Raw genomic sequence first — 23,143 nt, 5'->3', positions numbered from 1 at the left:
TTTATCTGCATTTTTCATCTGTCTGCTACATTCACAGATTACTGTAAATCTAAGTGCAATTTTAGCGATTTTATTCAACATTTTAAGACTCTGTAAACTCAAGCTCTGTCTCGAAAAGTGGTCTATTATGGGATGGCTCTGCCATTAGCCGTTAGCATGACTCGTAGCTAACGTTAGCTCTGGTGCTAACAGCAACATGTTTTACATTGAGGTGATGCCGTCGGCTTGAAGTGCTGCAGTGATCAGAAACTCTTTGTTGTACAATTTACACACAACCAGGCTTTTATCCAAGCTGCCATCGGGAAGATTTTTAAAAGAAAACATTCTGCCCATCAAGCTCAATCTGGTCTTCCTTCACTGTTCACCAATGCCTGACTTCACTCAGTGCTGAAAGAGGCCGGGCAAGATGGCGGCGACAACACAAGCCTTTTGAAACGTCTCTGGAAAAAACTGGACTCCAACGTTGTATATCGCTAACAAAAGAAGCCAAACAACTATACAGTGTGTACTTAAGGTATTTAAGCTGTACTGGGTCATATCGGGACTACCTAATAACATTCTAAACTAAATAAAAAGACATTTTGTAAAGAGCGCAAAAGAGAGCCCGTGCCACTCAGTGTTGCAAATGCTACCAACAAAACTTTTCAAAGACGATATGAGCAACTTCTTGAAGAAAGGTGACAGCAAACGCAAAGAAAGGCCACCGAATACTCCATTAACCAAGAAAGGTGAGCATAACTATGCCAACATGGACACTACAAAGCCACGAGAAACTGAGGAGGGACTTGTACCTCTGCCTGATACTCCCATCAAAAGCCCAGCTGCAAAGAAGGCTAGCTTGACTGAGCCGGAGCCATCTTTGTTCGAGCTACAGAAAACCATCCTAAAAGCGGTAAATGATAGAGCTGACGATTTAGCTCTGATGATGAACAGCAACGCTACTGACATTAAAGAAATAAAGAAATCACTGGAGTTTGCATATGAAGAAATCAACGATGTCAAGGTAGAGTACAAAAAGCTGAAAGAAATGTGTGATAAACAGCAAACGGAGCTAACCGCAATAAAAGAAAGGCTGTGTGATGCAGAACGTTACAAAAGGAGATGGTGTCTACGGCTGCACGGTGTTCCTGAACTGGATGGTGAGGATATAAAAATGAGAGTGACTGAGATCTGTGAGAAAGTTGCGCCGGAGCTGAGAACGAAAGCAGCGGAGGGAATCGATGTAGTGCACAGATTGGGCCGACGAGACAACACTTCCAGAGTCAGGGGAATTATCATTCTTTTCGCCTACCGCACCGTGAGGGATGTCATCTGGAGACAAGCCAAGAACAACGCCTACCTACGAGAAAACAAGCTCCGCTTCAGCGAGGACCTGACTAAAGAGAGAGATGCCAGAGCGGCGCTATGGCCCATCATTGAAAAAGCACGTAAAGACAATGTGAAGGCTTACTTTGTGGGAGCAAGAGCCTACGTGAACGGCAAAGAAATTCGCCCTAACTGCTCACTGTGAGACCAAAAGATAAGTGTTAATGATGTAGCTACACACTAAGCTTTATACATAATTACCATGAGTAACTTTGGAATATTATATAAAGGCTTTGATTTATGTTAAAGGTATACATCATCACTTGAGTTTAATTTTAAAGCACAAGGTTATGTTAGTTTTTGTGCTACAGTTTGCATCAGAGTGGTTCAAATTGTGTTTACTCAATGCAAAGTCAATTGTTTACAATTTACAAGGCTTTAATGTTATATAGGAGTCATTTTAACAGCTGACGTTTTTCAGAGGACTTTTTTTCACTGTTAAGTAAGTAAATCTTTTTTTCTGTTCTGGAGTTAATACTAGGGGTCTGCGGAATATTGTGAAAAGGAAAGCTTTTTTTCTGTTCTCTAAGGAGGCAAAGGTGGACTTTATACTTTTTCAAGAGACTCATTCTTGTTCTGAGGACAATCAGTTTTGGAAGAACCAATGGGGAAAAGACTTGTGGCTTTCACATGGATCAAAAAAATCAGCAGGAGTTGCTATTTTAAGAGTCAACTTTAAAGGGAAAATACTGGAAAAATCATTTGATGAAAAGGGTCACTGGATTTTATTAATAGTAGAATTGCATTAACATAACTTTCTGATAGGAAATGTTTACGGATATAATTCGGTAAATTTAAACAACCTATTAATAACTGAGATAGAGGATAATATCAACTCACTCATGCGCAAATATCCATCAGCTAAAATACTTCTTGGAGGAGATTTTAATATGGTGTGGTCACAGCAGTTAGATAGATTCCCCCCAAGGCCTAGAGATAGCGAGAACAACTTGGTTCATTTTTGTAATCGAACAAACTTAGTAGATATATGGAGACAACGTAATCCTAATGGACAACAATATACTTGGAGCAACAAAAATTTCACTTTATCATCTAGAATAGACTTTTGGTTAATCTCAAGAGATATGAAAGGGCTAGTAACTGAAGTATTAATTAGCCCTGCTATTATGACTGATCATAGATCATTCTTCTTAAAACAAATTTAACAGCTCAAGAAAACAAAAGAAAATTTACAAACTGGAAATTCAATAACTCTCTCCTGTCGCATAATGACATTACCAAGTCAGTCAAAGAACTCTTTGAACGATACTGGAATTCTGCAAATGCTGATAACAATTATGGAAGATACTGGGAACTTCTTAAGTATGAAATCAGAAAATATGCTATACGGTTCGGTAAAGAATTGGCGATAAAGAAAAAGGCAAAGATTGAGCATTTAACAAAAAGTATCACAGATATGACTTTAAATTTAGGAAATGATAACGAATTAACACCTGAATTAAATAGACTTCAAAATGAATTAGATGAATTGTATACTGAGAGAGCCAAGGGCACCTTTGTACGATCGAGGGTAAAATGGATAGAAAAAGGGGAAAGAAATAGTAAATACTTTTTCAATTTAGAAAAGAGAAATGCAGAGTCAAATATGTTACCTAAATGAAAAATAGGTGATTTGATAACTGAAGATGCCTATACAATCTCAAAGTTCGTTAGTAATTTCTACGCAAATCTTTATAAAGAAGATGCTTGTAACGATAGCTCTTCTGTACTTAACAATTTAAAAATGTAACAAAACCAAGTGACGACATTAAGAAAGCATGTGATGAAACTCTATCAGTTGAAGAAATAAAATGGGCGATTAATAACCTTAAACGTAACAAGTCACCAGGAAATGATGGTCTTACATCTGAATTTTATCAACAATTTTCTATTGAAATTTCAGAATTCCTACTTGCAGTATATAATGAATCCATAATTAAGGAAGAATTACCTCACTCATTGAAGCAAGGTATAATTACCCTAATTCCGAAACCCAAAAAGGATCTACTTCTCATTGACAATTGGCGAGGAATTACTCTATTAAATAACGATTATAAAATTCTTGCATCCATTATGGCTAAAAGATTAAAAAAGGGATTAAATGAAATTATTCATGAATCTCAAAGTGGTTTTATGCCAGGAAGGCATATTTCGAATAATATCAGGCTTGTGCTAGATTTAATAGATTATAATGAGTTAATCCCAGATGATCCCTTAATACTTTTTCTCGACTTTCAGAAGGCATTTGACACTGTCAGTCACAAATTTATCTTTGATGTCCTTTCTTTTTTCGAATTTGGAAACTTTTTTATAAGTGCTATCAAAACATTATACAAAGATAACAATAGTTCAGTGAAACTCCTATATGGTACATCATCAAGGTTTAACATAAGTAAAGGTGTAAGGCAAGGTTGCCCAGCCTCTCCTTACATTTTCTTACTAGTTGCTCAAGTGTTAAATTGTTTAGTTTCTCAAAGCCCCATTAAAGGAATTAATGTTCTTGGCAAAGAACTCAAAATAACACAGCTCGCAGATGACACGACAATATTTCTGAAGAATGCTGACGAAGTTCCCATAACTTTATCCACTTTCTCAATATTTTCGAAAGCATCAGGATTAAATATAAATTTTAAAAAATGTGAAATTCTATCTGTAAGAAGAATCAACAAAACTGAAATTTGTAGCATTCCAGTTAAAGACTCAGTTACTTATCTTGGTATTAATATCAGTAATAACTCTAAGGAGAGAGAACGCAATAATTTTGCTCCTATTGAAGATGCTATAAAAAAGAAATGTAACTGTTGGCTGGTAAGAGATTTATCGATATATGGAAGAGTCTTACTAAGTAAAGCAGAAGGAATGTCAAGAGCCTCTTACGCCTTCAGCTCATTATTTGTCTCCAAATCTACATGTTCACAACTAGATAAAAATCTTTTAAAGTTCATATGGAAAAACAAACCTCACAAAGTGAAGAAAATAGTTCTTACTAATCCTCTAGCTGAAGGAGGACTAAATGTGCTGACATTTGATGTCTTTAATCAAACGATAAAAATAAACTGGATCAAAAGATACTTAAAAAATGTTAACAGCCTATGGAACTCCATTCCTAATTATCTATTCCAGAAAGTAGGTGGCCTTAATTTTCTCTTAAAATGTCCCTTTTCAATAGGAAAACTACCAATCAAACTTGCAAACTTTCACCACCAAGTTTTATTATGCTGGCAGCTTCTATACAAACACAATTACTCTCCTCACCACTGTATCTTATGGAACAACTCTTATATTTCACTCAGAAATAAGACTTTGTACTTAAACAACTGGTTTATGAACAACGTAAACACTGTAAAACAACTCTTAAATGATAATGGTGAGTTTTATAACTATGAGGCATTCTTAGACACTTACCATTTTGAGGTTTCCAGGCAAGAATTTCATACAGTGATCAGATCGATCCCTTACAATATAAAAATTCTTGCTTGTAACATTCAGACTACCACACTCTCTGCTTTGGAGAGCCCTATTTCCATAAAAGGCATGGATTTGTTGAATAAAAAATGCTCAAGTAATTTTGTTAGAAGTGGTCTAGAGTATATCACAACTCCAGCTTGTAAGTATCGTTCAGTATGTCTGAATAAAAAACAATGGAACAGAGTCTTTTTAATGCCTCATAGGTATATACTCACAAATAAAATAAAATAATTTCTTTATAAGATTATCCACAGATACTATTCTGTTAAAGCAAATGTATATCCTTTTATACCAGACATAAGTAACCGGTGTACTTTTTGCGATTGTGAAGGAGAAACTGTCGAGCATATATTTGTTGATTGTTTTCACTCCACTTCCTTTTGGTTGGAAAGATATATCTCAAGAATACTTAAAAAAGAAACCATACTCAAAAAAACAGATATTTTATTTTACTTTAACAACCCTAATTTCTCTGTTGATGAAATATATATTAATCTGATTTGTATACTAGCAAAATTCTTTATTCATAAGATGATTTGGCTAAAGAAATTACCCTCCTTTTATGTATTTGAAACTACAGATTTCCAAAGTTACCTAAAAACTATTGAAAAATTAAATCAAATGAATAAAAAATTGATAAAAACATTAAGAATCTTAGAAAAATACAAATTTATTACCCCATCCTAGCAGACCCCTTATTTTTATTTATTTATGTTATTGTATTTCTATTTGCTGTTCTTTTCTTTGTGTTTTATGTATGTTTAGTGAAATGTAAATTTCTAAAATGCAATGTAATTAACATGTGACGCTTTGTTGAAATGAAAATAAAAGATTTAAAAAAAAAAAAGACACTCAGTGCTTCCTGTGCTTCTTCTTCATGGCTACAAAGAGACTTTAGGTTCATTACCGCCACCTACTGGGCTGGATTGTTCATCAGTTACCAGTGTGCCAGAAATGATGGAACTGAGGGGGGTGCAATTAATTGCGTTATTATTTTTAACGCGTTATTTTTGCTGTAATTAATTAGCCGAAATTAACGCGTTAAAGTCCTAGCCCTAATATATATATATAATTAACAGAAAACAATAATAAAAAAACTAAATTTGTATTTTTGCAACAGTGGGTTTTACAGGGTAAAAAAGCTATAATCAGTGAACATTTGGCATTTCATGAGATAATGTATAACTGGCATATCTAAACAGAGTATTTCAGAAAACATGTAAAATACAATAACGTACAATTAAAGTATTTTCTGATTCATGGAGTTATAAATTCCCTCTGTTAGAACATTTCACTCCACTACGTCAACAAAATGAAATAAAGACTTTTGAAGCTGGTAAAGTTCAGACTTGTGTTCTGGATATTCATGCTAATCAGTGCAGATTTAATCACCTTTTGCAGTCAGTCTGTACGTGGACTCAAATGAGACTATTTCTTTAAAAAACGGTCAGAGAGGACTCACCATTCTGAATGATGAGGTGGAGCTACGCCACCTGCTGGTCAAAGTGGATACTACAACCATCCTGTTGCAGCTTCTCCACCAGATTCCAGCTTGTGTCTGAGGAACATTTAAAAGTTAATATTTATCAAATACATTAATAAATAAGTTTGATAGACTGCAGCTTTTTCATAATCTGAAGGTTTAATTTAGATAAATATTAGTACTTTTGGTACTTAAACCTGGAATACATTTAAGACAGACACAGACAGACACAGACAGAAAGACAGATAGATAGGTATATAGATATAAACAGATAGATAGAGATAAACAGATAAACAGATAGATAGATAGCTAGAGATAAACAGATAGATAGATAGATAGATAGATATAAACAGATAGATAGATAGAGATAAACAGATAGATAGAGATAAACAGATAGATAGACAGATAGATAGATAGAAAGAAATACAGAGATAAAGAGATAGATAGAGGTAGATAGAAATAGATAAATAGATATAGACAGATAGAAAGAAATAGAGATAAAGAGATAGAGATAGATAGAAATAGATAAAGAAATAGAGAGAGAGATGGAGAGACAGATAGATAGATAGATAGATAGATAGATAGATAGATAGATAGATAGATAGATAGATAGATAGATAGATAGATAGATAGATAGATAGATAGATAGATAGATAGATAGATAGATAGATAGATAGATAGATAGATAAAATTCATGGTCTGCCACAAATGGTGACAGAAATTCTCCTTCAACAATAAAATGAAACTCATCAAAAAATAGACAATACAAGCTCATAACGTACAGACGTCTAAAAGGAATGTTAAAAAGAAACAGCAGCTAATAATATACAATACACACACACACACTCATATATATGTACCGTTCCGTGTCTTATTTCTAAGCACATTGCTGCATGTTGTATTAGAGTATACGTATTGTACATTCGATTGTTAATAAATCTGGACATTATATATCCTCAAAGATAAAATGTAGACTTTGTCTGCTCTTCTAAATAAATTATTTTGGTGTATATTTTCCCCCTTTTTCAGAACAAACACTGACGTAATCAGCAGATGGATCGAACAAAGTGATGAAACAACAAAGGAAAAATAAGGAGTTTTACAAGGGGTGAGGAAAATCTATAACCAATAAAGATAAAATAAGATGATTATTGTCCACCTTATTTATTAGAATTGATCAGCAGTCAAATTGTCTAAATTAATTTTATAAAATAATAAATATAAAATAATTTTAATTATTTTGACTCAGAGAGCATTTGCTCATCCATAATAAAGGACTTAATACATCTCATTACTGCAAATAGTTAATTTGAGATTTTTTGAATTACACATGGAGAATAAAGTGATGTAGATGAAATGTCTCGATTTCAGGTTTATTTTTGGTTTATTTTTTGTTATCGAACTCCACGTAACACATGATTCTGCTAAAAAGTTAAACATTTTTTCTCTTTTCAGTTTCGAGCTGCGACAAATGTTCCAATTCTGGCAGTTTTTCAAAAACACTCACTGGTGGGTTCAGAGGGTTACCATAATGGTTTGTAGATAGTAAAATATCTTCTTGAAGAGGCCAAAAAGCACATTGGTGTGGATTAGAGGGAATAATGACTCATGTCTGGGTCCACCACAGTCTCCTTGAGCAGCATATCAGCCTAAATGCATGTTTTAATGAAAGAATTCCAACATTTAGACTCACTTTTGGACTGCAGACCAATACTAAAGACGTCCATTACTAAGATTTTTATCTTTTCAAACAAATAAAAGTCGAATTTTGAAAAACTACCTTTAGAAGACACTCGGCAGCTTCTTCTGAGGTCTCTAGATTTGGGTCTGCTTGTCCTGCAAAAGCAATAACTTCATTTTAGTTTTATTTAAATCAGATGCAGGTTATTTCACAAAGGTTTTAAGCTTCATTACGCAGGCCAGACCGAAGATCTGCAGAGAAAACTGTGCAGATCCTGAAGCGAGTCACTTTATCTGCCTGTTACATAAATATTTGTGATTTGTAGAAGCATGGATGTAAATCTGGTCAGTGTTGTCGTGCGTTTCCACAAACCTTTGGTCTGTAGAGATGTTTTGAACAGATGACCTGGACGGACTCCAGCGGGAAGCGAGCCATCTGAAGCACAGAGACAGCCGTAAATAAAATAAACAGACAGTCTGCAGAATCTATTACACACACTGAGATTTAACTTGATCCACAGACAGAACATACAAGTATTACTGCCATCACTCCCCTGGTTCAAGACGTCCTGTAAGACACTGAACACAAACTGAATGTTTCTGTTTCAACCTCAGAGGGAAAACTGAAGCAGCAGATTTTGGTTGTCAGAAAACAGATCTCAGGCCACGTTTTGGCTCAAAATTCAATTTAATCAGCAGTAAATTTGCTGGTTTTATGTCTGAACTGGAGAAAATAGTTAATTTGCTGCTCTAACAAGACAAACGCGTTAATTTCAGCTGCATCACTGATGAACTAAACACCAATTTAAAGTGATAAAGACAAAAATCCAACTTCATGCAACATCATCTTACAGGACTTCTACACATTTTCCAATTTAAAAATCTTTCCTAGACTTTTTTCCACACTTTGAGTACATATAACTGATGTCTATAATTGCTTTAAAATCCAACTTTTAAAAAATACAGTAGTGGAAAAAAGTTTTTAGACACTCCATGCATTTGTGAAATACTGCATTAAGAATCATCCTTCGGTCTTCAAGTGTAATCTATTTTAGTCCAGTCACAGCCAAAATACTAAACAAATCCTAAAAAAAGCCACTAAAAACTTAAAATGGATTGGTTCCATAAAAATGCAGAAAAATTTTTGAGTATTGGGTCATTTTGGTTGCAATGATCCACTAATGAAGGTCGTGCTTTTTATTTAAAGACAATTTTTGTTGCCGTGCTTCGTGTCTACGTAAAGCAGCACATTTTAAAGTTCTTTAGAGACAAAAATGGCTAAAACAAGGAACCTAACACAGGAAACACGCCTGAAGATCCAGATTCACAGCCTGGAAGGGTACAGCTGCTGCCAGATAGCCAGGAAGTACAGATGCAGTCCTTCAGCAGTTGGTCACTCTGCAGAAACACAGCTTGGAAGATCTGGGCATCCAAGGGTTTCTTCAGCAAGAAATGACCACATCCTTATCCGCATGTTCAGGGAAAACCATCCAATGACATCACAGGAGTTTCAGGAGCAGTGGTAAAACCAAACTGGTGTCCAGTGTTCCACCAGCACTGTACCTGGCCGACTTTAAGATCATGGCTTAAGGTCCTACAAGGCTGTCAAGAAGCCTCTGATCAGTGAGACAGAGGTTAGCCCGGTGTCGTTGGGCCCAAGAACACAAGAAGTGGACAGACAGGAACTGGAAGAAGATTCTGTGGTCAGATGAGTCCAGTTTCCAGCTTTATCTTCTTCCTGCTAACGTGAGGTTACACAGAAGGTCAGGAGAAGCATCATCTCCAGTAAGTACAGTATCTACTGTCAAGCATGGTGGAGGCAGTATCATGGTTTAGGGATGCATGGGTGCTGCTGATGTTGATCATCTCACATTGAACTCTGCCAAGTATTGTGCCATTCTCGAAACTCGCACGCTCCCTTCTGCGTGTGCTCTGTTCTGTCACGGTCAAATTGGATGTTTGAACAAGATAATGCCCCACATTCAGGGCCAGCAGAACTTGGCTGCAGGAGCTCAGAATCCAGGTCTTAGAGTGGCCAGCTCAATCCCTGGACATGAGCCACATTGAAAACCTGTGGTGGATTATCAAAAGGTCCGTTTCAAAGCTTAAACCAAATAATTTAGAAGAATTAAAAGCAGTAATTCAAGAAGAATGGGACAAGATTACCCCTCAACAGTGTGAAAGACTCATGGGGAACATGCCAGTCAGGATTAGAGCTCTTCTGCTGCTAATGGCAGGACTACTAAATATTAATTTATGTTTTGTTCAGTTTTGAACACGTTCTCGGTTATTTGTTGACTTTGATCCCGACAACGTTGAGAACTGACATATTGAAACTGTCAACAATTTAGTTGTGTTAGTTTTTCTAGTAAACAATAAACAAAAAAAATATAATTTGTATTTGTTTGTGTCTGTCTAATGCAGCCACATCTTTTAAAACACAAAAAAGATTTTTCTACAAATATTTCTCGATAATATTTGAGATTGTGTAAAATTTTAAGGGTGGCTAAAAACTTTTTTTTCCACTACTGTATGTTAATTTCTGACTGTGTGTTATTACAGTGATGAATAATTAGCTTGTAGCTCAAACAAACCAGTTAAAGCCAAACACAGATAAGTTCACTGCAACATTTTATGATAAAACAGGAAGCAACAAGGAGTAACAACATTTCTGTTAAAAAAAAAAGACTAACTCTACCTACATTGATAATATTTTACCATAATATACTGAATAAATTATATATTATTGTTTCCCAACATATTTTTGAGTCTCTTTTGAAAATAGGAACCAAAAATGAGTTGAGAAAAGCTGATTATTCACTGTGAAAGAACAAACCCAGGCTTAAAGGTACGGTTTCCTTACACAGAAAAGACAGCTGATTTGCTTTTTTTGTCCACTACTGAATTATTTACAACGATTTCAGAGCATTTTCAATTTAAAAAAAAGTTAAAATTCTCAGATTCCAGCTTCCAAAATGTGAAAATCATCCTGTTTCATTCCTCCTTCATCACACTAAATATATTTGGATTGTGAACAAAACGAAACATTTGAGGAGGTTATCTTAATGTTTTTAAAAACACTAATTATTATTGTTCATCATTTTCTGACATTTTGCAGACCAAAAACTCATTAATTAACAGGCCAGGAGTCACCTCTGCTGCTGAGAACCATTTCAGGTGACTACCTCTTAAAGCTCATCCAGAGAATGCCAAGAGTGTACAAAGCAGTAATCAAAGCAAAGAATCTAAAATATAAAACATGTTTTGACTCATTTCACACTTTTTTGTTTACTACATAATTCCATATGTGTTCATTCATAGGTTTGATACCTACAGAGAGAATCTACAATGAAAATAAAGAAAATGATGTGTGTTTTTTTATACGGCAGGGCAGCTTAAACCAACATTTCCAATCTCATCACATTGATTGGACTCCAGGTTGGCTGACTCCTGGTTCCAATTAGCTCTTGGAGAAGTCATTAGCCCAGGGGTTCACAGACTTTTTCCGTCCTGCATTGTGAACATGTTTATATGTCGTGTTCAGTAAAAACATGAAACATACAATTTTTTGTGTGGTATTAATATAAGCATACTGTGTTTGTCTATTGTTGTGACTTAGATGAAGATCAGAACACATTTTATGACCAGTTTATGCAGACAGCCAAGCAATCCCAAAGGCTTCACATACTTTTGCTTGCAAGTGTAAATCTTACAAACGTATATTTAATGACAAATACTGAGTCATACGAGCACCATCTTCCATAAATACCAATTCTGAACGTCTGTTAAACATTTTCTGCTCAGTCACAGGCCCCGATTTATTTCCTCCTGGCCAAAATAGGAAGTAATATCTTTTTTAAAATGCTGTTGGTGTAATATTGTGCATTAACAGTGGAACCTTGAAGCACCTGAAGCGGACATAGACCCCTAAACCATACTATGGGCACTGAATCTCACTGCTCAGAAGATGGTATTGTTTCCTGATCATCTGTATAGATGTATATTTTGGCTGTTGGGTGTCAGAAATAAGTAGAGAGGGCATTCATTAGAGAAAATCCAGTCCTCCCTGTTTTTTGGAGCCAGAGTTTGGACTTCGTTGCCAAAGCCAGTCACTTCTCCTTTTGCAGTTTGGTGAGTGGTGGGGTAAGTTGCCTCTTGTAAGTTTTCAGCCCCAATGTTTCAATGAAATAACGATGTACAGAGCTCTTGGAAACATCTTCTCCAAGATTTTTCAGCCTCTGACTGAGTCGCTCGCAAGACTGGTGTCTTTTACCCTCAGCATTTCTCATCAGATCCTTGGTTCTTAGGCCAGATGGACGTCCTGAGCGAGGCAAGTCTTCGAAAGATCCTCCTTTGTTGAACCTTTGCAACCATTTCTGTACCCAGCAGATACTTGAGCTTCCAGCTGACCAGTTTTTCCTGCATTTCGAAGAGCAATGGAATAAGCATGAATTTCAAACTCTGAAACAGTAGATTTTCCACCCTTACTCTTGGCCTTGGCAACAACGCTTCCAAAATTTGGCTCTGAGCTTAGTGCATTTCGGTCAAACTGGAAATTTATCTACTAACCCTGACACTGACCTGACAGTTTGACCGGGCAGTTTGACCAGACAAACAACTAAACGGTACTTGATTGATCAGGTGTAACCCCTTTTGGTGACAAACATGTTGTCCAGTGGGAAGAACAAACTTTTGGGCTTTCTACGTAAGGAGGAAAGGCCACTGAACTCCCCTGACCTCAACCCAACTGAGAATTGTTGGGCAATCCTGAGCATTCTTGCCATGCCACCATGAAACAGCTCTACTCTAATGGGGGAAGATACAACCATCCACACTCAAGAACCTCGTACATGTCTGAAAGACTGAAAGCCGTGTTGGTGAAATACCACTTATTGATTATATTGCACATTCAGTGTTTGAGCTTTGTTTTTCTGAGAAGAACAAACTTTTGGAACACACTGTCAACACTACCAGTGTTGACAGAATGAGGCTTTAAATAAACACTGTCTTAATGATTACATGAGGAAAAATATTCCGTGTTGCAACAACCAGCGTAGAAATGATATATAAGAATCTGATTTAGATGGAAACACATTTTCCTTTCTGGTACGTGTCCACCTCTAACGTTAAACTGTCTTCATTTTAATGAGCTTCACAGAATCTGTTTAAAGATAAAAATATCTCTGTTTTCTCTTTTCAGAACAGTGACACATCTTCGTAACCTGCTAAAAAATGATGGTAAGTAACAGAATATGCATAGTTTTAGTGCAGACTTGATTTTTTTTTAAATGTAACAGAAATCATCACATTTTTAGAACAATTTCTGCTCGACCGTCTGATTTGTCTAAATTTTTAAATCATAAAATATGGATATTTGTGCAATACTAAATTCACAAACATTTTCCAAGATTTTTTTTTTAAACTGCATCTGTTTGAATGACAATATATCAGTGACTGTTAAAGAGAAAATGAAAAGTGAGTTCCAAAAAAGAAAAATATGCCCAATACTAAAATATTTAAATTATTTTCCTAGTTATACTTTAAGAACCATTTTAAAATTCCAGGATCAGATTATAAAACAATGTGATTGTTTTTGTGCCACAACTTGTCAAACCTGATCAATCGGTTACAGAAGTTGTCTCGTGTATAACAGAACTCTGGTGTTTTTCTGTTGCAGCTCAGACTCGTCTTCTTGTTGCTGCTGCCACTCGCAGCTCGTCCGTCCTCTCTGCCCACCGTCTACAAAGCCGGATCGGGTCTAGACGGAGTTTACACCGTCTACCCTGCAGGCCCCACCTCACCTGTGCAGGTGTACTGCGACATGAGCAAGGATGACAGCTCTGCAGAAAAGTGGACGGTGAGGAGGGAGGAAACAGCCGAGCTCATTCAGCTTAGTGTCAACTAAAATAAAAAAAATATCTGACTGTTCAGCTGCTAAATGCTTTTATTACTGAAAATAGTCTCTAGAAACCAACAGGAACTCAAGGAAGACGCAAAACATTTAAGTTGCCAGACGTAAAATCAAAACAACGAGCAGAAAGAAGGAGAAATATGCAAAAATATTCCATGTATGATACATTTAATTCAATATTAGCTCTCATTTTTTGCTCAGTTTTGAGCTGATGGAGGAAAATATGTGAATGTTTAGCCGCGAAATGCTCCACTACATCCAAATGCTTGACTCTGACTTTGCATTTTGCCTACAAATTTTAGTTTTATCACTGAAAACAGCTTCTGCAAACTGATGGGAACTCAAGAATGAAGCAAAAACTAAAATTGTAAGACATAGAATCAAAACAATTGGCAGAAACCATTCCACGTAAGACATATTTAATTCAATGTTAGCTCTCGTTTTTGCTCTGTTTGTTCTCACAGAGGAAAATATCTGAATGTTTAGCTGCTTCAGGCTTCATTATGTCCACTAGCTGGGCTCTAAATTTGCAAGTTGCACATAAATGTCAGTTTTGTCACTGAAAACGGCTCCTAGCAACTGATGGGAACTCAAGAATGAAGCAAAATTGTGACATTTTCAGAAGTAAAGCCAAAGAAATGGGCAGAAAGGTGCAGAAAGATGCAAAATATTCCATGCATGACACATTTTTTGAATGGTTAGTTCTCCTTTTTTGGTCCCATGAAGGAAAATATCCAACTGTTTAGCTACTAAAAGCTCAACTACATCCAAAAGAGAGGCTCTAACTCTGCAGAAATATGCTTAAATATTCCACATGACACATTTAATTCATTGTTTGCTCCCATTGTTGCTCAGTTTCAGCCTCTTGAGGGAGAACATTTGACTTTTTAGCTGCTACATGCTCCATTATGTCAACTAGCTGCGCTCTAACTTTGCAGGTTGCATATAAATGTGACTTTTGTCATTTCTCTTCCATTGACATTCCTGTTTGTTGAACTTGTGTCTACTATCAGGCCCTTCAGAGGAGACAAGACGGCACAGTGAACTTCTACAAAGCTGGATTTGGCAGCGCTGCCGGACCCTACTTGCTGGGTACGATAGAAATTATTTATAAAGGAATGAAGCTGCTTCTGCTGCAGTTCTTTCAATTACACATATTTATAAGTAACTCACAAATGTTTACAGAAGTAGTAAAGATTTTAAATACTTCACTACTCTACTGTCTGATATGAGGTGGGAAAATGTTTTTATTAGTGACAGATCAGCAGATTATTTTCTTGGATGATCAATATCGAAAAAACCCAATTGGAGCTTCCGAATCTCATCTTTGAGTTACTTGCTACTGTTCACTTGTTCTGAAAATTCTGGCCGGAAAACATTAACTCTACAATTTCACTTACCAGATGCTTTTATCCAAAGCGACGTACATCTAAGAGTAAAAACAACACAAGCCAGGATATAGTTAGGAGAAAACTACATGGATAAAAGCCATAAAACAAGTTCAAGGGGGATTATAGGACCTTGGTGCCGCCACACAAGTCTTTGTTATGGTGCCCCTTGGCTTACTAAATTCCCAACATGTTCTCAGTAAGAAGTGCTACCAGGTACTACAGCTAATCGTACCTGAATTATCATGTCAGAAAATGGTATCTGATCAGGACTCAGTATCAGCAGATACTAACTACTAAATGATGTAAATTGGATTTGGGCTGATCAGAAACTTCCTACTGTAGATTCTTAATGAGGGAGTTCCCAAACCAATGCCTTGGATCAGGATTAGGTCCAGTTAAGCTACCATCGAAACAGAGGCCAGATGTCATTTAGCCTCACAGAAGTCTTTGTCATGCTGCTCCATTGTGACCTTAATTCCCACAATGTTCTTTGCTTACCAACACAGAGCCCCTTGTAGTCCGAGTGACCGCCTCTACTGGGCACTACAGTATTAAACAGTAAGAAGCGCCATCTGGTGGTGCAAATGGATACTACAGCTAATCATAATACTTCAATTGTGTATCGTCCCAGAAAATGGTATCAGACCGGGACTTATTGGCGATGCAAGGCGAACATCAGCCCACTAGTGCCTTGAACTAAAACGTCTAATTTCAGATGTTTCACGATTTTCTTCCAGGCCTGGCGACAATGCACCTGCTGACCAAGTCCAAGAACTACTAGCTGAGGGTCGACATGGAAGAGAGAGTCTTCTATCAGTTAAGATGAAGAAGAGTAGTAGTTTGCTACATCATATTTTAATCTCTTTGCAGCAAACAGATAAGATCAGGATTAGCAGCAAATTCTGTGATCCTGTTTATGAGTGTTTGTGAATGCAAACCTAATAAAACTTTATTCTGTGACCACGAAAGTCTGTTTATGTCTGAAAACACATCAGTTTTTGGTTGACGTTCATTTATTATCATAAACGCACAAATTGCATTTAATTTAACTCAGTATCATATATACTAATGTATTAATCTGCAACCAAAAAAAGTCCCAGATGAAGGTAGAATTTATCATTTTTCTTCACTGCGGGCTCAGTTTTCACTGCAATATACAGTCCTGCACCTCTATAGAGATAAAACAACCATATCTGGAAGTAGAGAAAACACAGAAATGTTTTCTGTGCTGAATGACAGTTACAATGCCATAAATCACTAAAAAGACTAAACGAAAGTTACAATTCTTTATTTATTGACCAAAAACTGAAAAAAACTGGAATCAGCATGTACAACATTGTTCCAAGTGTGCACAGCTGTTAGATATTTCACTTTTTTAATTACACAGCCTGCAGTTCAGTCATGTTTACCTCATGGAAACAGCACAACAGTTTAATAAAGAAATTTAGGGTTTTGCACTGAAAGGATGTTGAAAGTGTGATTTCCACATCCAGAAAAAGACGTTGAACTGGTCAACAAACACGAGCAATTACAAATCAGATTGTAAAAAAAAAAAATAAAATAAAAACACATCTGGGTTGGACAAACTTATTTGAAGGAGAAGAAAGAAGTCAGCTGAGTCACTACTGGCTTCTCAGTTGTGCTGAGGAGTGTCTAATTTTATTTATTTTTTTAATATACTACTAGTGCAAACAGTTTATTTTTTGTTGAGCAATTTTAAACGAGGCATATAGAATAAAGTGATTTTAATGAAATATCTCAAGTTCAGGTTCAGTTTTTGGCTATTTTTCATGATAACACTGCACATCACACATTGTAGTTTAACCAGGTATCAATAAATGATTTTAATATTTCGAATCTGATATACTTTGGACTGCAGACCAATACTAAAGGAGGACAGCAGAATTATTTTGTATTTTGATTTGGAGCAAACAGTTAATTTTTGGAGAATTTTTTAATGAGACAAAGAATGACAGGATTTTTATGAAAAAAAATTCAATTGTATGTGCATTTTTGGTCAGTTTTCCTGATGAATCTGCACATCACACATGATACATTCACAGACTGTTGGAAAGCTAAAAATAAAGCAATTTTCTTATGTTTTTAACAAGTCCTGGGACTTTAAAATAACATACTTAATCGTACCATTTCCAGATACTTGGTTCTGTCACTATGGATCAAATGCCCATTCGCACAACGGTGAGTTTATTTGAACAAACTGCCTGAAATGCGTCGCCACAGATGTTTCAGGGATTGTGAGCCGTTCTGCGCTGCAGATGCTTTAATTGTGTTAAAATTTTTAATCAGATTAATCCGCGTGAATTTTGACAGCCCTAGTTTGCAGTAATCTGTGAATGTAGCAGACAGATGAAAAATGCAGATAAATAGAAATGAAACAAACATTTTTGTTGTGTAAGTTCACGTATATGTCTATTCATCCAGTCAGTCTCAACCAACATTTATCTGAACTGAAAAACTTGGCTTATTGTGTCAGATATTGCTATTTGACAAAAATGTAATTAATTACAAAGCCTCTAATTAAATCGATACATTTTCTTAATCACGTCCCACAAATAGTTTTAACACTTTGACTCTCGTGTTTTTTGGATTTCAGTAGGGTTAAAGAGTATTAATGTTGGCTTGTAGAGTGTTAAATACCTTATTGAATGGAACCAATAAGCACATACGTGTGGACTGATCTTTCATGGGCCTCATCGCGCATAAAGAGGGAATAATGACTCATGCCTGGTCCTTCAGCAGCGTATCATCAGGCCTCAATGCGAACACAAGTCAGGCTGAAAGACATCTAACAGAAGCTGCAACTTCACTCTGAAGTGGATGAAACTCTTAGAACGATCACTTACCTCTTGACAGCGACCAAACACCTCTGAGACTCTTTTAGCCACGACACCACATCTTCTTCTGAACTGCTTTCTCCGTCTGCAATCAAGATTTGATCATCATGGACGTGTAAGTTGGGTGTAAAGTGGGTTCAGATGTAGTTCAACACATTTCAAACATCACTCAGAGTTTGGCCCTGTTGCTTTTTCATTTTTCTTCTGCCCCAATAAATCAGCCATGCGGTGAAAGCAATCACCACAGCTCACACCTGACTGAGCCGGTCCTTGAGGCAGCTGAAGGATAGAACGCTCTGTCTTGTTGCTGTGAGATACCTGGCAGAACTTTTTCCTCTCCGCAGGATCTATAAACAGCCTTCCTTCATCTGCACAGGAACTATGAAGGATGTGTAAACTTCCACACAGCTGCCTGCAACGCGCCACTTTGTTTAATCAAGATGAACTGCAAAGATAATGAACTTCCAAACAGGATTTTTTATTTTGTATTAAACAATGAGTCAGAGGCAGTGATGAGGGCTGGAAGGAACTGGTAAAACCTCAGATATCCCTCTGGGCTGCAGAGGACTGAGTCACAGCATGACGTCTGTGTGTGGCAGCAAAGGAAAGCCTGATAATCATCTCCAGCTGGGACATGGTAACGATATAAGAGTGGAAAAGGCCTGGCATGGGGCGCAATTCTATTCTCCAAATTTTAAATCTCCGACATAACACAGATTAGTTTCTGGTCGGAGGGAAACTTTATTGCAGCGAGATTTAAGTTTGTTTCACTGATGCTTGAAGATTGTTGGAAGAGAAACAACGTCTCGGTTAGAGATGTTTATGGACTGAAAAGTCAGCTGTGGACATCTTAAAGAGGAACTTAACAACCTCTGAGAGTCGGGTTTTTGCTCTAAACTGTACATAAAAGATGGAAATGGCAGCTGTGGTGTCACGCATTAGTCTGTGGACTGAAGTATTTTGAAACCAAACATACTGCGTGAATGCTGGATTAGCAATATAGTATTGACCTGTTAATGATTAGAGAGTCCTGCCCTGAAGGAGACGCTGCTTTATTGTTTATTTTCCCCTAAATGGGACCAGAATTTATGAAATTAACAAAATGCTGTACTGAGGGAGATTTGAAACTAATAATTGAAACCATGAACTCCTCAGAAAAATGTTTACTGAGTTGATAAATCAGGTGAGAAGTTTAGTAATTTCCTCAGAGATTTCCATACAACCTTACTTCTCTGAGTCGCCCCCTGCTTGCTGATAGAAAGAATGCAGGTTTACTGGCTGATGATGTTTATGGCTCCCCAGACGCCCATTTTGAAACAGTATAATCCGAAATCAATGTATATTAGGTCATATTAAAATTGTTAAATTCTCAATTTTTTCACTTGCAAGTGATAGATGTTTTCATCTACAGGTATAAATGTCCAAATAAGACAGGAAAATATCAAGAATTAAAAAGATAAAAGGTTAAATTAAATGTTAATGAGAAGAGGAGGGTCTACGGCAGATTTTCTCAAGTCCGAACAGTTATTTCATGAAAACAATCGCCTCTGTTATTGTGGTTTCTGGTTGGTCGATCTCTTTGCTCTAAATCGGGTGTGATGATGTAAGAGCTCCCTTTTTAAAACCATAAAAACAAACAATAAAATCTTAAAATCAATCCTGAAATGAAAGGTTGATGGAGGCCAACACTGGAGTTATGTGATCATGTTTTTTGTCCCCCTTTTAAAGGACAAGTAGCTGCCTTTTGTAGCATCTGGACCCACATATAAAGGATTATAATGGTCTATACAAGTGGTAATAAAGGTATGAATAACTTTTTCAAAGTCTTCAGGAGAGAAAATCGACCTTCGCCTTGGCTGAAAGTTCCAACTGAAAAAAGCTGCTCAGCTGATCTGTCTATCAAATTTGAAAAAGATGTCAAAGATTTCTCCAAGGTTTCTCACAAAAGATCGATTGAATGAAACCAAAGGGTCTTCCAGAAGGTCCAGCTGAGCAAACAACCGTTCCAGTTTTATTTTCATTGTGATTGAGAAAGTTTAGATCCATCCAGGTTTTAATAACTTTTAGGAAATCCAGCCAGGGCTGCACTCAGTCTTTACTTCTTATTTTTACTGGCAGATAGACTTTATATTGTCTGCAAAGCAATGAAAAGGAATCCCATGTTTTAATCAGGTTTGTCTTTTAGTGTAATCAGTACACATTAATTCTGCAGCCTCTCGGCTCAGCTCTTGTGGTTTTAAATGTGTTTTATAAATACATTTGACTTTGCTGGCTTTTATAATTTCTCTACTATGGTAAAAACACACAGCAGAACTGGAAACCACCTCCTAAACATGAATAATTGCCTGATTATTAAAACAAATATTCAGTGAGATGTGCATTACAGAGTGTAGATTTGGTACCTTCACTGTTTTTTAACGGGCTCCTATTAGTCAGGAAAGCTGGTTTCTTTTCAACCACATTAATCTTCATTTCTTCATCAGTAGAGGGAATGTTATTCTGCAGTGTAATTTCAAATCTGCAAAAAATAAAACCAATAACATGAAATATTTTATCTTCATCAACATTATGATGTACTTAGGGAAGGATCACTGTCTTCTCTTACACTGACAGCAATTTCTTTGAGCAGGAAAAACATTATTTTGCATGAATTTTCTTGTTAAGCTAATGGCTTTTTTTCCTAATAAGTGTATTCTGACAACATGGACAGAAACATATTTTCTTGTTAAACTAATGGCTTTTTAGTAAAAATTGTATTCTGACAACACAAACATGGGTTTTGGTGCTTTAACAAAAAGAAGCAGCAACAAACGCCTGGTAGGATGGTGCAGCAACAACAACCTGACTCTGAATGTGGACAAAACTAAAGAGCTGGTGATCGACTTCAGGAGGCCACCGGCTGACCACCGTCCACTTAACATCAACAGCTCCACAGTACAGAGGGTCAAGAGCACTAAATTCCTGGGGGTGCACATCACAGATGACCTCAGCTAGTTTCTCCACACCAACTCCACAGTGAAGAAAGCACAACTGCACTTCCTAAGGAGACTGAAGAGAGCCGGCCTTCCAACTCCCATCCTGACCACCTTCTACACGGCCACTGTGGAGAGCGTCCTGACTGGCTGTTTCACCACTGGATCGCAGATCTCTGTAACATGTGGGCAAGACAGCAAAGATCATCGGTGCCTCCCTCCCGGCTCTCCAGGACATCTACCAGGAATGCTGAGGGTCACCTCCATCATAAAGGACCCCTCCCACCCCTCACATGGACTGTTTGTTGCCCTCCCATCAGGAAAGAGACTAAGCAGCATCAGAACCACATCATGGTTCTGCAGCAGCTTGTTCCCACAGTCAGACTGTTGAACAACCTGCGGCTACAACACACATAGACCTGCACACACACCATCACCCCCAAATTCAAAACTAATCTCACCCATTATCCCCCCAGCAGCAAGCATGATTGTGTCTGATGTATGCTAGTGTTGTCTTTTTTTAGTTTAGTCTTTTTTATCTTGTATTCATTTTATTTTTTATATATATATGTGTGTGTGTGTGTGTGTGTGTGTGTGTGTGTGTGTATTATAGTGTTACTTTTACTTCTGCACTGTGAATGGATGTGAGAAACATCATTTCTTTTAACTGTGTACTACGTACGTTGCTGAATGACAATAAAGGTGAAGTTTAGGTGTTTAATTAGCGGCACATTTGTTGTAAAGTCAGTTTTCTGACAGAAAAGCTTTGAATTTCTCAAGTGTTACCTGGCAGGACTGGTGATAAGCTATCGGCTACTCATGCTAATTCCACCATTAGCGTACATCTAATATTAACGTACAGCTAATGCAAATATTAGCGTACGGCTAACATTAGCATACGGGGGGTACCATTAGCGTACAGCTAATACTAGCATACGGCCAACGTTAGCGCAGGGCTAACATTAGTGTACAGCTAATATTAGCATATGACTAACATTAGCATACGGCTAACATTAGTGTACGGCTAACATTAGCGTACCTGTTTCCAGTTAATAAGTCTTTAGCCAACTATCTAAGCAGAGGAGACGAAACGGAGCGTTACTCACTTCTTTTCGTTAATGTTCAGACGATTCTCCACCTTCGTCTGCATTTTATACGCCGAAGTTAAACATTTAAAACTATAATTCCGTCTTAGCTTTTCAAACACAGCTTTTCCCGCTCCGTATTTTTCTTCTTTAGTTTTCAAGCTCTAGCTGCGTGTTTCGGTGCTGCTGCCCCCTAACGGTCAGATTCATACACTACACCCCTCATAGAGACGAATGGAGAACTGCATTCACTCATTAACAGTAGGAGAAAGTAACTACCGGTAAGTACTTTTACTTAAATAACTGCGAATTTGTTTCTGCTCTACAATTTAGAGAAAAATTACTACACGTTTTACTCCATTACAGTAGGGTTAACTGTGTTAATTACATTTTTTTTCACCATTTGCATCAAAAAACAGCATATTTAGCAGTAAAACAATGACAAAGAAAATGTTTTCTGTGAAATAAGTACTTTAACTTTGTGAACTGTCTCAATAACACTTCAATACTTGTACTGAAGTGAGGTTTTGAATGCATGACTTTTGCTAGTAGAGTATTTTCAGTGTGGTATTAAAGAATTTGAATACTGCTTATGCATATTTTATGCCACGTACTTCTACTTGAGAAATGAGCTTCTTCCTCGGCTATATTTTATAGTGATAATTATTTTCCCAATTAAAACAGACATTACTAGAGACCATCAGACGCATGGTTAAATTTAGCTTGCACATTAATGCAGCAGTAATAACAATCAATAACAAAAATATCACTTACATTTTTAGCATTTAGCTTCTAAATACTTTCTCCACCAGCAGGATAAGATTTAAACAGTTAAAGCTCAAATGAGTGTCTAAAATTCTGGGATGGATGGATGGATGGATACTTATTAATCCCGACGGAAACTAAAAATATAATCAACAAATAAATTCTGAG

At 36.7% G+C, this 23,143-nt stretch overlaps 1 protein-coding gene and 1 long non-coding RNA gene across 2 annotated transcripts in view; one reads left to right on the top strand and one right to left on the bottom strand.

Annotated features, from left to right (window-relative positions):
* The window catches only part of LOC129347408 (uncharacterized), a 16,253-nt gene extending 8,039 nt beyond the window's left edge, over positions 1 to 8,214 (bottom strand). Inside the window, exons 1-2 of the long non-coding RNA XR_008599505.1 lie at positions 8,097 to 8,214; positions 6,296 to 6,391 (exon numbers count right to left, since the gene is read on the bottom strand). This is a non-coding gene — a long non-coding RNA (uncharacterized LOC129347408). The remainder of the gene's footprint in view (positions 1 to 6,295; positions 6,392 to 8,096) is intronic.
* A 4,976-nt stretch (positions 8,215 to 13,190) lies between these two features.
* Positions 13,191 to 16,258, top strand: LOC111575974 (microfibril-associated glycoprotein 4-like). The gene is made up of 4 exons (XM_023281438.3): positions 13,191 to 13,234; positions 13,674 to 13,853; positions 14,921 to 14,999; positions 16,036 to 16,258. The coding sequence occupies exons 1-4, from the start codon at positions 13,229 to 13,231 to the stop codon at positions 16,077 to 16,079; spliced, it is 309 nt and encodes a 102-aa protein (XP_023137206.1). The 5' UTR covers positions 13,191 to 13,228; the 3' UTR covers positions 16,080 to 16,258.
* The last annotated feature ends 6,885 nt before the right edge of the window (positions 16,259 to 23,143 follow it).

Source organism: Amphiprion ocellaris, chromosome 18 (assembly GCF_022539595.1).
Source record: "Amphiprion ocellaris isolate individual 3 ecotype Okinawa chromosome 18, ASM2253959v1, whole genome shotgun sequence".
Lineage (NCBI taxonomy): Eukaryota > Metazoa > Chordata > Actinopteri > Pomacentridae > Amphiprion > Amphiprion ocellaris.
The sequence above is the reverse complement of the archived record's forward strand: the minus strand, read 5'-3'. Positions and strand labels throughout refer to the sequence as shown.

Coding starts and splice junctions, on each gene's coding strand:
- LOC111575974 (XM_023281438.3), top strand. Junction 13,854..14,920: donor GCTCTGCAGAAAAGTGGACG/GTGAGGAGGGAG, acceptor GTCTACTATCAG/GCCCTTCAGAGGAGACAAGA. Junction 15,000..16,035: donor TGCCGGACCCTACTTGCTGG/GTACGATAGAAA, acceptor ATTTTCTTCCAG/GCCTGGCGACAATGCACCTG.